The sequence below is a fragment of the Oncorhynchus tshawytscha genome, linkage group LG03, assembly GCF_018296145.1.
Source record: "Oncorhynchus tshawytscha isolate Ot180627B linkage group LG03, Otsh_v2.0, whole genome shotgun sequence".
Classification (NCBI taxonomy): Eukaryota; Metazoa; Chordata; class Actinopteri; order Salmoniformes; family Salmonidae; genus Oncorhynchus; species Oncorhynchus tshawytscha.
The window spans coordinates 51,078,636-51,091,226 of record NC_056431.1 but is presented as its reverse complement, the minus strand read 5'-3'; the positions used below and the strand labels follow the sequence as shown (position 1 = coordinate 51,091,226).

Here is a 12,591-nt window from a genome sequence, read left to right as displayed (position 1 = left end):
TAAACACCTGTATATTTTTTACAGTACAAGTACAAGCTGGCGTACGAGAAGGGAAGAGGCAAACAAGTGGGCTGCCGTAATCTTCAGGATGACCCCTTGCTGGTGCACTACATGCAGGTGGCCAAGATGCAGAGTGAGAGGAACTACAAGAAGGACTACCACAAGTCCAAGCTGAAGTACTGCTCTCCAGTTGACATGATGAGTGTTGCACATGCTAAGCAAGCCTCTGCAGTGCAAACCTATACTGGCTACAGGAAAGTCCAACACCACTACACTCTTCTCCCTGACTCCATGAACCTTGAGCTGGCTCGCACCATGAATGCCAGTTGCAGTGATGTGAGTTCAGCAGTTACATAGTAACATAGCACCAACTAAACATAGTAAACATTGCTGATCAATTATACATCCTTACCACTCATATTATTGTTTTGCTAATCACCTGTTTCTCAACTCTAATGTCTTTCTGTAGTACGAGTACAAGTCTGACTGGAACAACTATGTGAGAGGAACGGGATGGATTCCTGTTGGCTCGCTGCCGGTGGAGCTTGCAAAGGTTGGCGCGGACATCCAGAGTGAACATAAGTACCGTACACACCCTTCCAAATTCCAGTTCAAGAAGCTGATGGACTCCATGGACATGGTCCTGGCCACTGACAACAACAAGATCATGAACAAGGTATGCTCAGACCAGACGTGTACGTTTGTGAAAAATAAAGCTGTTATCACAGTTTATTTCTAATGTGTCTCATAATGAGAGTCTAGGTTAATTGATTGGTGAATCATTTTGATTGCAGCAAGAATACACCAAACAATGGCACAAGGACAAGCTCACAGTCCATGTGATGCCAGATGCCCCTGAGATTGTCCTGGCCAAGGCTAATGCTATCAACATGAGTCAGGTAAGGCTACCATTTCCACACGTGTGTTACTATCTATCATCAAAATATTCCTCTTTGTATCCATCATGCTTTTGCAATATAACTTCAAATAGGTCTTGGAAGTATTTAACAAATGTTATTTTGGTCATATTTTTTATAAATAGTTTCTCCTCCATTCCAGAAAACCTACAAAGCAGGTCTGGAGGCAATGTATAATAAGGGTTACGACCTGAAGGTTGATGCCATCACCATCCAGGCTGCCAAGCAGGGCACCAAAATCGCCAGCGACGTGAGTGACTCAGACCAACAAATAAAAGCCTTTAAAACCATTTTACAATGTGCTCCAACCTCTGTTTGAGTATGTGAGTCTATCAGATCGGTTGGGATAAAGCAGAAGGGGAATTTCCATTGGACCTTGTGTCCAATAAATTCTTATTTTTCGAAATATTATCTTTCGTTCTGGGAATAATACATTGTTTATTTACACAGTACAAGTACAAGCTGAATCACCAGAAGAATAGGGGAAAACAAGTGGGCTGCCGTAATCTTCAGGATGACCCCTTGCTGGTGCACTACATGGAGGTGGCCAGGTTGCAGAGTGACAAGAACTACAAAAAGGACTACCACAAGTCTAAGCTGAAGTACCACTCCCCAGTAGACATGATGAGTATTGCGCATGCCAAACACGCCTCCACAGTGCAGACGTATGCAGGCTACAGGAAGATCCAGCACCATTACACTGTGCTTGCCGATGCCATGAATGTGGAGTTGGCTAAGCAGATGCAGACGATCGCTAGTGATGTGAGTATTATTTTACTCATAAATACATAACAACAAACAAAACAACAACATGTTTTTGTGTACAATGTATTTTTTTCCCTGACAATAATTGATCCATTCCCCTATTCTGAGCTGTTAAACCACATCCAAATCTGTGAGAATGTTTTATGTTGTCCGTCAATTCTTTACTCTGTTATTTAGAACCTGATAGTATTTACTTATTTCTGCAGAATTTGTACAAAAGTGACTATGAGACTTACATCAAAGGCACAGGATGGATTCCCATTGGTTCTCTGGATGTAGAGAAAGCCAAAACAGCTAGCCTGATTGGCAGTGAGAAACTTTACCGCCAACACCCCAGCGGCTTCAAGTTTACCAAAGACATGCACTCCATGGACCTTGTCCTGGCCAGTGCTAACAATGCGATCATGAACAAGGTCATTCTTTGCATCTATGTCTATGCATACTGTATATGTATACAGTATATTATATACACATATACATGGTGATACTTCAAAACACTAACAAATATATCTGTCTTATAGCAAACGTACATTGACACCTGGAATAAGGATAAGACTACTGTCCACATGATGCCAGACTCAATGGAGGTGGTTTTGGCCAGAGCCAACAAGATCAACTGCAGCAATGTAAGTTATTCCTTCCACACCTCATCGTATTGTTCATTTAGGCTGCATTGTCATAATTCAGTCATTCAAAACATGTTTTTCTTCTCCTGTACAGACACTGTATAAGCTTGCCAATGAACAGGACAAGAAGAAGGGTTATGACCTGCGCAACGATGCTATTGCAATCCAGGCAGCCAAACAGGGCACATCCATTGCTAGCGATGTAAGTTAAACACTGTTTATTGAATAAATGGTGTGTGAACTTCAGCTTTTGAATGAAACCTAACTATCTCATTATCATTTATTAAGTTCAAATACAGGGCTGGCTACCGTAAACAGATTGGCCACCACATTGGAGCCCGCTGTATCGAGGATGACCCTCTGCTCATGCTGGCTCTGAACTCAGCTAAGATTGCCAGTGATGCTCTGTACAAGAAAGACTTCCACAAGTCCAAGACAAGGTTCCATCTCCCATTGGACATGATTGCCTTTGAGTTGGCCAAAAAGAACCAGATTCAGGTCAACCATGCCAAATATGTAACTCGCCTGCACAACTGGACCTGTCTGCCAGACTCCAGTGATGTCGTCCATGCCAGACATGTCTATGATATAGCGAGTGATGTAAGTATGTATTAACTAGATCATGTTTTTCCAGTGTGATTGTTTGTATTCTGGCCATGTTGACCTTTGTGGTATTGTTGTGTCTAGGCTGTGTACAAGGCTGATCTCAAGAGCCTACAAGGTATCGGATGGGTTCCCATCGGCTCACTTGATGTTGAGAAGGCAAAGAAAGCCTCAGAGGTCCTGAGTGAGAAGCTGTATCGTCAGCACCCAAGCAACTTCAAGTTCACCAGCTCAGTTCAAGACATGGGAATGGTTTTGGCTAAACAAAATAATGATAATGCCAACAAGGTATTTGACTAACTGGTATATCTTTACTAATCCTTTGCCTTCGTATGTTTCCCCTGGTAGATTATATTCAAATAATGATTCCATCATTTAAACCTGCTTTAATGTAATCTGATCTCCCCTACTTTGCATTATATTTGAGCCAATGATATGAAGAGGCACTTAATGTTGTTAGTTTGAACTTGAAACTCGTTATTGCAGCAAGCGTACACTGAGGCCTGGGAGAAGGACAAGACCAAGAACCACATTATGCCAGATGCGATGGAAGTGGTTTTGGCCAATGCAAACAAGTCCAACTACAGTTGGGTAAGTAAATGGTGGCACAAAGGTAACCCTCCTGATGAATGTATATGTTCAAAAATAATACTTATTGTGGAGAAATCCATATCTATGGATGTTTTATTTTCTTCTTCATACAGAACCAATACAGAAAAGCAATGGAAGAGGATAAGAAGAAGGGCTATGATTTGCGCAATGATGCCATTGCTATCATCGCAGCCAAGCACGGCAGGGAAATTATCAGTGATGTAAGTTCATTGAACATCTAGCCATCGTAACCGATTATATTTCTTAACTATTTCATGACACAATATATAAACTGTACTTCTGGAAAATTAAGAGAATCCTCAACACTGCCATTTCATATTTGCTTTCTGTAGCACAAGTACAAGACTGGCTACCGTAAGCAGGTTGGCCACCACATTGGAGCCCGCTGCGTTGAGGATGACCCTCTACTTATGCTGGCTATTAACTCAGCTAAGATTGCCAGTGATGCCCTGTACAAGAAGGATTTCCACCAGTCCAAAACCAAGTTCCACCTCCCATTGGACATGATTGCCTTTGAGTTGGCCAAAAAGAACCAGATTCAGGTCAACCATGCCAAATATGTAACTCGCCTGCACAACTGGACCTGTCTGCCAGACTCCAGTGATGTCGTCCATGCCAGACATGTCTATGACATAGCGAGTGATGTAAGTATGTATTAACTAGATCATGTTTTTCCAGTGTGATTGTTTTTATTCTGGCCATTTTGACCTTTGTGGTATTGTTGTGTCTAGGCTGTGTACAAGGCTGATCTCAAGAGCCTGCAAGGTATCGGATGGGTTCCCATCGGCTCACTTGATGTTGAGAAGGCAAAGAAAGCCTCAGAGGTCCTGAGTGAGAAGCTGTATCGTCAGCACCCAAGCAACTTCAAGTTCACCAGCTCAGTTCAAGACATGGGAATGGTTTTGGCTAAACAAAATAATGATAATGCCAACAAGGTATTTGCCTAACTGGTATATCTTTACTAAACCTTTGCCTTCATATGTTTCCCCTGGTAGATTATATTCAAATAATGATTCCATCATTTAAACCTGCTTTAATGTAATCTGATCTCCCCTACTTTGCATTATATTTGAGTTGATGATATGAAGAGGCACTTAATGTTGTTAGTTTGAACTTGAAACTCGTTATTGCAGCAAGCGTACACTGAGGCCTGGGAGAAGGACAAGACCAAGAACCACATTATGCCAGATGCGATGGAAGTGGTTTTGGCCAATGCAAACAAGTCCAACTACAGTTGGGTAAGTAAATGGTGGCACAAAAGTAACCCTCCTGATGAATGTATATGTTCAAAAATAATACTTATTGTTTTGTTTTTTTTCTTCAGTAAAGTATGTTGTAACTTTGTTAAATGCATTTGAAATAAATTGTGATTTGATTACCATTGCTATCATTGCTTGATGCCCTCAATCTCACACAAATGATCAATGAACCTACCAGGTAAAACCCGAAATCCGTAAACACGGGCACCCTCATAGATATCATCCTAACTTACTCGCCTTCCAAATACACCTCTGCTGTTTTCAACCAAGATCTCAGTGGTCACTGCCTCATTGCTTGCATCCGAAATGGGTCTGCGTTCAAACGACCACCCCTCATCACTGTCAAACGCTCCCTAAAACACTTCAGTGAACATGCCTTTCTAATCGACCTGGCCGGGGTATCCTGGAATGACATTGACCTCATCCCGTCAGTAGAGGATGCCTGGTTATTCTTTAAAAGTGCCTTCCTCACCATCTTAAATAAGCATGCTCCATTCAAAAAATGTAGAACTAGGAATAGATATAGTCCTTGGTTCACTCCAGACCTGTCTGCCTTTGACCAGCACAAAAACATCCTGTGGCGTTCTGCATTAGCAACGAATAGCCCCCGTGATATGCAACTTTTCAGGGGAATTAGGAACCAATATACACAGGCAGTTAGAAAAGCTAAGGTTAGCTTTTTCAAACAGAAATGCGCATCCTGTAGTACAAACTCTAAAAAGTTCTGAGACACTGTAAAGTCCATGGAGAATAAGAGCACCTCCTCCCAGCTGCCCACTGCACTGAGGCTAGGAAACACTGTCACTACCGATAAATCCCCTATAATTGAGAATTTCAATAAGTGTTTCTCTATGGCTGGCCATGCTTTCCACCTGGCTACCCCTACCTCGGTCAACTGCCCGGCACCCTCCATAGAAACCCACCCAAGCCCCCCCATTCCATTTCTTCTTCACCCAAATCCAGATAGCTGATGTTCTGAAAGAGCTGCAAAATCTGGACCCCTACAAATCAGCCGGGCTAGACAATCTGGACCATCTCTTTCTAAAATGATCTGCCAAAATTGTTGCAACCCCTATTACTAGCCTGTTCAACCTCTCTTTTGTATCGTCTGAGATTCCCAAAGATTGGAAAGCTGCCAAGGTCATCCCCCTCTTCAAAGGGTGAGACACTATAGACCCAAACTGCTTACAGACCTTTATCTATCCTACCCTGCCATTCTAAGGTCTTCGAAAGCCAAGTTAACAAACAGATTACCGGCCATTTCGAATCCCACCGTACCTTACTGCTATGCAATCTGGTTTCAGAGCTGGTCATGGGTGCACTTCAGCCACGCTCAAGGTCCTAAACGATATCATAACTGCCATCGATAAGAGACATTACTGTGCAGCCGTATTCATCGACTTGGCCAAGGCTTTCGACTCTGTCAATCACCACATTCTTATCGGCTGATGAAATAGCCTTGGTTTTTCAAATGACTGCCTCGCCTGGTTCACCAACTACCTCTCTGACAGAGTCCAGTGTGTCAAATCTGTGGACCTGTTGTTCGGACCTCTGGCAGTCTCCATGGGGGTGCCACAGGGTTCAATTCCTGTGTCGACTCTCTTCTCTGTATACATCAATAATGTCGCTCTTGCTGCTGGTGATTCTCTGATCCACCTCTACGCAGATGACACCATTCTGTATACTTCTGGACCTTCTTTGGACACTGTGTTAACTAACCTCCAGATGAGCTTCAATGCCATACAACTCTCCTTCCGTGGCCTCCAACTGCTCGTAAATGCAAGTAAAACTAAATGCATGCTTTTCAACCGATCGCTGCCCAAACCCGCCCGCCCAGCGTCACTACTCTGAACGGTTCTGACTTAGAATATGTGGGTGTCTGGTGTCTGGTTAGACTGTAAACTCTCCTTCCAGACTCACATTAGGCATCTCCAATCCAAAATTCAATCTAGAATCGGCTTCCTATTTCACAAGAAAGCATCCTTCACTCATGCTGCCAAACATACCCTCGTAAAACTGACCATCCTACCGATCCTCGACTTCGGCGATGTCATTTACAAAATAGCCCCCAACACTCTACTCAACAAATTGGATGCAGTCTATCACAGTGCCATCCGTTTTGTCACCAAAGCCCCTTATACTACCCACCACTGTGACCTGTACGCTCTCGTTGGCTGGCCCTTGCTTCATACTCGTCGCCAAACCCACTGGCTTCAGGTCATCTACAAGTTTCTGATTGGTAAGGCCCCGCCTTATCTCAGCTCACTGGTCACCATAGCAGCACCCACCCGTAGCACGCGCTCCAGCAGGTATATCTCTCTGGTCACCCCCAAAGCCAATTCCTCCTTTGGCCGTCTTTCCTTCCAGTTCTCTGCTGCCAATGACTGGAATGAATGGCAAAAATCACTGAAGCTGGAGACTCTTACCTCCCTCACTAGCTTTAAGCACCAGCTGTCTGAGCAGCTCACAGATCACTGCACCTATACATAGCCCATCTGTAAATAGCCCATCCAACTACCTCATCCCCATACTGTATTTATTTATTTATTTTGCTCCTTTGTACCCATGTATCTCTACTTGCACATTCATCTTCTGCACATCAATCACTCTAGTGTCTAATTGGTATATTGTAATTACTTCGCCACCATGACCTTTTTATTGCCTTAACCTCCCTTTTCTTACCTTTATTTGCACATACTGTATAAAGATTTTCTTCAACTGTATTACTGACTGTATGTTTTGTTTATTCCATGTGTAACTCTGTTTTTTTGTATGTGTCAAACTGCTTTGCTTTATTCTTGGCCAGGTCGCAGTTGTAAATGAGAACTTGTTCTCAACTTGCCTACCTGGCTAAATAAAGATGAAATAAAATAAACATTTGAAATACCCATATCTATGGACGTTTTATTTTCTTCTTCATACAGAACCAATACAGAAAAGCAATGGAAGAGGATAAGAAGAAGGGCTATGATTTGCGCAATGATGCCATTGCTATCATCGCAGCCAAGCACGGCAGGGAAATTATCAGTGATGTAAGTTCATTGAACATCTAGCCATCGTAACCGATTATATTTCTTAACTATTTCATGACACAATATATAAACTGTACTTCTGGAAAATTAAGAGAATCCTCAACACTGCCATTTCATATTTGCTTTCTGTAGCACAAGTACAAGACTGGCTACCGTAAGCAGGTTGGCCACCACATTGGAGCCCGCTGCGTTGAGGATGACCCTCTACTTATGCTGGCTATTAACTCAGCTAAGATTGCCAGTGATGCCCTGTACAAGAAGGATTTCCACCAGTCCAAAACCAAGTTCCACCTCCCATTGGACATGATTGCCTTTGAGTTGGCCAAAAGAACCAGATTCAGGTCAACCATGCCAAATATGTAACTCGCCTGCACAACTGGACCTGTCTGCCAGACTCCAGTGATGTCGTCCATGCCAGACATGTCTATGACATAGCGAGTGATGTAAGTATGTATTAACTAGATCATGTTTTTCCAGTGTGATTGTTTTTATTCTGGCCATTTTGACCTTTGTGGTATTGTTGTGTCTAGGCTGTGTACAAGGCTGATCTCAAGAGCCTACAAGGTATCGGATGGGTTCCCATCGGCTCACTTGATGTTGAGAAGGCAAAGAAAGCCTCAGAGGTCCTGAGTGAGAAGCTGTATCGTCAGCACCCAAGCAACTTCAAGTTCACCAGCTCAGTTCAAGACATGGGAATGGTTTTGGCTAAACAAAATAATGATAATGCCAACAAGGTATTTGACTAACTGTTATATCTTTACTAATCCTTTGCCTTCATATGTTTCCCCTGGTAGATTATATTCAAATAATGATTCCATCATTTAAACCTGCTTTAATGTAATCTGATCTCCTCTACTTTGCATTATATTTGAGCCAATGATATGAAGAGGCACTTAATGTTGTTAGTTTGAACTTGAAACTCGTTATTGCAGCAAGCGTACACTGAGGCCTGGGAGAAGGACAAGACCAAGAACCACATTATGCCAGATGCGATGGAAGTGGTTTTGGCCAATGCAAACAAGTCCAACTACAGTTGGGTAAGTAAATGGTGGCACAAAGGTAACCCTCCTGATGAATGTATATGTTCAAAAATAATACTTATTGTGGAGAAATCCATATCTATGGATGTTTTTATTTTCTTCTTCATACAGAACCAATACAGAAAAGCAATGGAAGAGGATAAGAAGAAGGGCTATGATTTGCGCAATGATGCCATTGCTATCATCGCAGCCAAGCACGGCAGGGAAATTATCAGTGATGTAAGTACTTATTTAGTTATCACAAAGGAACTGACTATATCAATACTGTGTACACCTTTAATTTACTGAAATCCCCATTACATACTTTCTACCTTTTTGGTTCGTTATAGTACAAGTACAAGGCAGGCTACCGTAAACAGGTTGGCCATCACATTGGAGCCCGCTGTGTCGAGGATGACCCTCTGCTCGTGCTGGCGCTTAACTCAGCTAAGATTGCCAGCGATGCTCTGTACAAGAAGGACTTCCACCAGTCCAAAACCAAGTTCCACCTCCCATTGGACATGATGGCCTTTGAGTTGTGCAAGAAGAACCAGATCCAGGTCAATGACTTCAACTACAGAACTCGCCTGCACAACTGGACCTGTCTGCCAGACTCCAGTGATGTCGTCCAGGCCAGACATGTCTATGACATTAATAGTGAGGTAAGTTTAAAAAGTTAATTCCATTCTTTCTTGTAAAATGTTTACTCACATTGTTAATGAAGCACCCAGGACTGGTCAAACCCAGTGATAAAAGGTTTGAGATGGCACCATGTAATGGGAGTATGATATCCCTCTTAGGCGGTGTACAGGGCTGACACGAAGTGGCTCAGGGGAATGGGATGGGTCCCCATTGGCTCACTTGATGTGGAAAAAGCAAAGAAGGCCGCCGAGATCTTGAGTGAGAGGAAATACCGCCAGCACCCCAGCACTCTGGCCTTCAAAAGCCCCCTCGACAGCATGGATATCGTTCTGGCCAAAAGTAATGCCCAGATCATGAACAAGGTAAGCTTCAACTAATGTCTTCCAGCTAACTACACAGTTTCCTGTTACACCAGAATTCAACACCAAAATCCAATTTGAGGTTTTATGGAGCTGCCATTCTCATATGATATCTTGCAGCATTTCTACACTAAGGCATGGGAGAACAAGGTCCACCCCAACACCAAGTCCAAGACCCTATCTAATACAGTTGAAGTCAGATGTTTACATACACCTTAGCCAAATACATTTAAACTCAGTTTTTCACAATTCCTGACATTTAATCCTAGTAAAAGTTCCCTGTCTTAGGTCAGTTAGGATCACCACTTTATTTTAAGAATGTGAAATGTCAGAATAATAGTTGATAGAATGATTTATTTCAGCTTTTATTTCTTTCATCACATTCCCATTGGGTCAGAAGTTTACATACACTCAATCAGTATTTGGTAGCATTGCCTTTAAATTGTTTAACTTGGGTCAAACGTTTTGGGTAGCCTTCCACAAGCTTCCCACAATAAGTTGGGTGAATTTTGTCCCATTCCTCCTGACAAAGCTGGTGTAACTGAGTCCGGTTTGTAGGCCTCCTTGCTCGCACACGCTTTTTCAGTTCTGCCCACACATTTTCTATAGGATTGAGGTCAGGGCTTTGTGATGACCACTCCAATACCTTGAATTTGTTGTCCTTAAGCCATTTTGCCACAACTTTGGAAGTATCATTCTCTCAACTACATTTCACATTCTTAAAATAAAGTGGTGATCCTAACTGACCTAAGACAGGGAGTTTTTACTAGGAGTAAATGTCAGGAATTGTTCAAAACTGAGTTTAAATGTATTTGGCTAAGGTGTATGCAAACTTCGGACTTCAACTGTAGATTCAGTATCTAATACATACAAGGAGTGTTCAGCTCTTTCATAACATAGACTGACCAGTTGAATCCAAGTGAAAGCTATGAACCCTGATTGATGTCACTTGTTAAATCCACTTCAATCAGTGTAGATGAAGTGGAGTAGGCAGGTTGAAGAAGGATTTTTAAGCTTCGAGACAATTGAGACAAGGATTGTGTATTTGTGCCATTCAGTGAAATGGCAAGACAAAAGATGAAAGTGCCTTTGAATGGGGTATGGTAGTAGGTGCCAGGTGCACCGGTGTGAGTGTGTCCCGCTGCCCCCTGAGCGTGCTCGCACACACCACATCTATTTCTATGGGCACAAGCACTGTTCATGACATAAACTGTTCACACCCTTCTTGTTGGTCAAGAGAATTTTGCAGGTTTAAAGCTTATTTCCTGCAATTCTACACATGTTGTCATTACATTTGGAGTGCAAAGACCATTAAGCAGTTTTAAAGCCCATGTCTAATGTGCATTAATGCGATATTTGTGTGACCAAGAAATTACAACAAAATCTATGGGCTTAAAAACCTAAATAAAAAATGGGCTTGTTGATCTGGACATTTCTGACAAGTTATAAATAGCTCTCTAAGATATGCATTGACTGACTTGACAAGAGGAACTGATGATGCACTACCCAATTTAGCACATACACCTTGTGCATTCTACTATTACAACTTTCAAGAGTAATTTTAAAGCCAGACTGAGTTGCTTAAAAAACATATACATATTTATTATTTTTTTAGGGGGAGGGTGCAAAACAAATATTATTGTTATTATTATTTTTCATAACATAGCAATTTTTATCTCGTATTTCAGCGCCAGTATGTTGAACAATGGGATGCTGATAAGATCAAAATCCACGTCGGCAATGAGCTTCCAGAGCTTGTGCTGGCCAAGGCCAACGCGATCACCCTGAGCAACGTAGGTCCTCCTTACTTTACCTCAATCTGTTATCGTTTACTCAAATCTAGTTTTAGCTATATCTATATATGTACTGTATATCTGTCCAATCTATATATCTCTCAACCTCTCCAATGTTTTGTGACCCGTTTTTTAAACTATTTGATTTGATTTGATTTGATTTGATTTAAACGCTTGTTCTTTCTCCTTTTTATAGAAACTGTACAGACAAGGATTTGATGATACCATCAAGAAGGGCTATTACCTACCTGTCGATGCTATCTCCGTTAAGGCTGCCAAGCACGGCAGAGAGATTATCAGCGATGTGAGTACTGTATTTTTGTCCCCCTTTTTTCAAAAAAATTTTTTTTTCATAATTTGACCATTTCCAAGGCCTTAAGCTACATTATCATTGATGTAAGCAAACCTTTAAAGATATTTTCCTAATTATTAAAGTGCTAAGGAAGCGTTATACTAATAACAATTTCCGAATTAAATTCCTGAATCAATTAATGAGTGAATTACTCAGGCATAAATACACTTGGAATGTCTTATTTGAAACACTGACAAATTTATAAGGAAAGGACGTTCAATAAGTGCACCCTTTTATGACTGAAGTTGGTACACAAACTCAAAAAATTATCTTCTGATCTCTTTCAGTACAAGTACAAGGCTGGATACAGCAAGCAGCTTGGCCACCACATTGGAGCGCGCTGCGTTGAGGATGACCCTCTGCTCATACTGGCTATTAACTCAGCCAAGATTGCCAGTGATGCCCTGTACAAGAAGGACTTCCACCAGTCCAAAACCAAGTTCCACCTCCCATTGGATATGATGGCCTTTGAGTTGTGCAAGAAAAACCAGATCCAGGTCAATGACTTCAACTACAGAACCAAACTGCACAACTGGACCTGTCTGCCAGACTCCAGTGATGTCGTCCATGCCAGGAGGGTCTACGATCTGCATAGTGACGTAAGCTTCTTCT

General features: G+C 42.0%; 1 protein-coding gene across 1 annotated transcript in view; it reads left to right on the top strand.

Moving 5' to 3' along the window:
• neb (nebulin) overlaps nt 1–12,591 on the top strand; it is an 83,134-nt gene that overhangs the window by 21,050 nt on the left and 49,493 nt on the right. Inside the window, 26 exon segments of the mRNA XM_042319336.1 lie at nt 25–336; nt 470–676; nt 795–899; nt 1,060–1,167; nt 1,368–1,679; nt 1,889–2,095; nt 2,204–2,308; nt 2,403–2,510; nt 2,597–2,908; nt 2,996–3,199; nt 3,398–3,502; nt 3,616–3,723; nt 3,856–4,167; nt 4,255–4,458; nt 4,657–4,761; nt 7,707–7,814; nt 7,947–8,142; nt 8,145–8,257; nt 8,345–8,548; nt 8,747–8,851; nt 8,966–9,073; nt 9,184–9,495; nt 9,634–9,837; nt 11,523–11,627; nt 11,824–11,931; nt 12,267–12,578. Of these exon segments, the coding sequence (XP_042175270.1) occupies nt 25–336; nt 470–676; nt 795–899; nt 1,060–1,167; nt 1,368–1,679; nt 1,889–2,095; nt 2,204–2,308; nt 2,403–2,510; nt 2,597–2,908; nt 2,996–3,199; nt 3,398–3,502; nt 3,616–3,723; nt 3,856–4,167; nt 4,255–4,458; nt 4,657–4,761; nt 7,707–7,814; nt 7,947–8,142; nt 8,145–8,257; nt 8,345–8,548; nt 8,747–8,851; nt 8,966–9,073; nt 9,184–9,495; nt 9,634–9,837; nt 11,523–11,627; nt 11,824–11,931; nt 12,267–12,578 (4,689 nt within the window).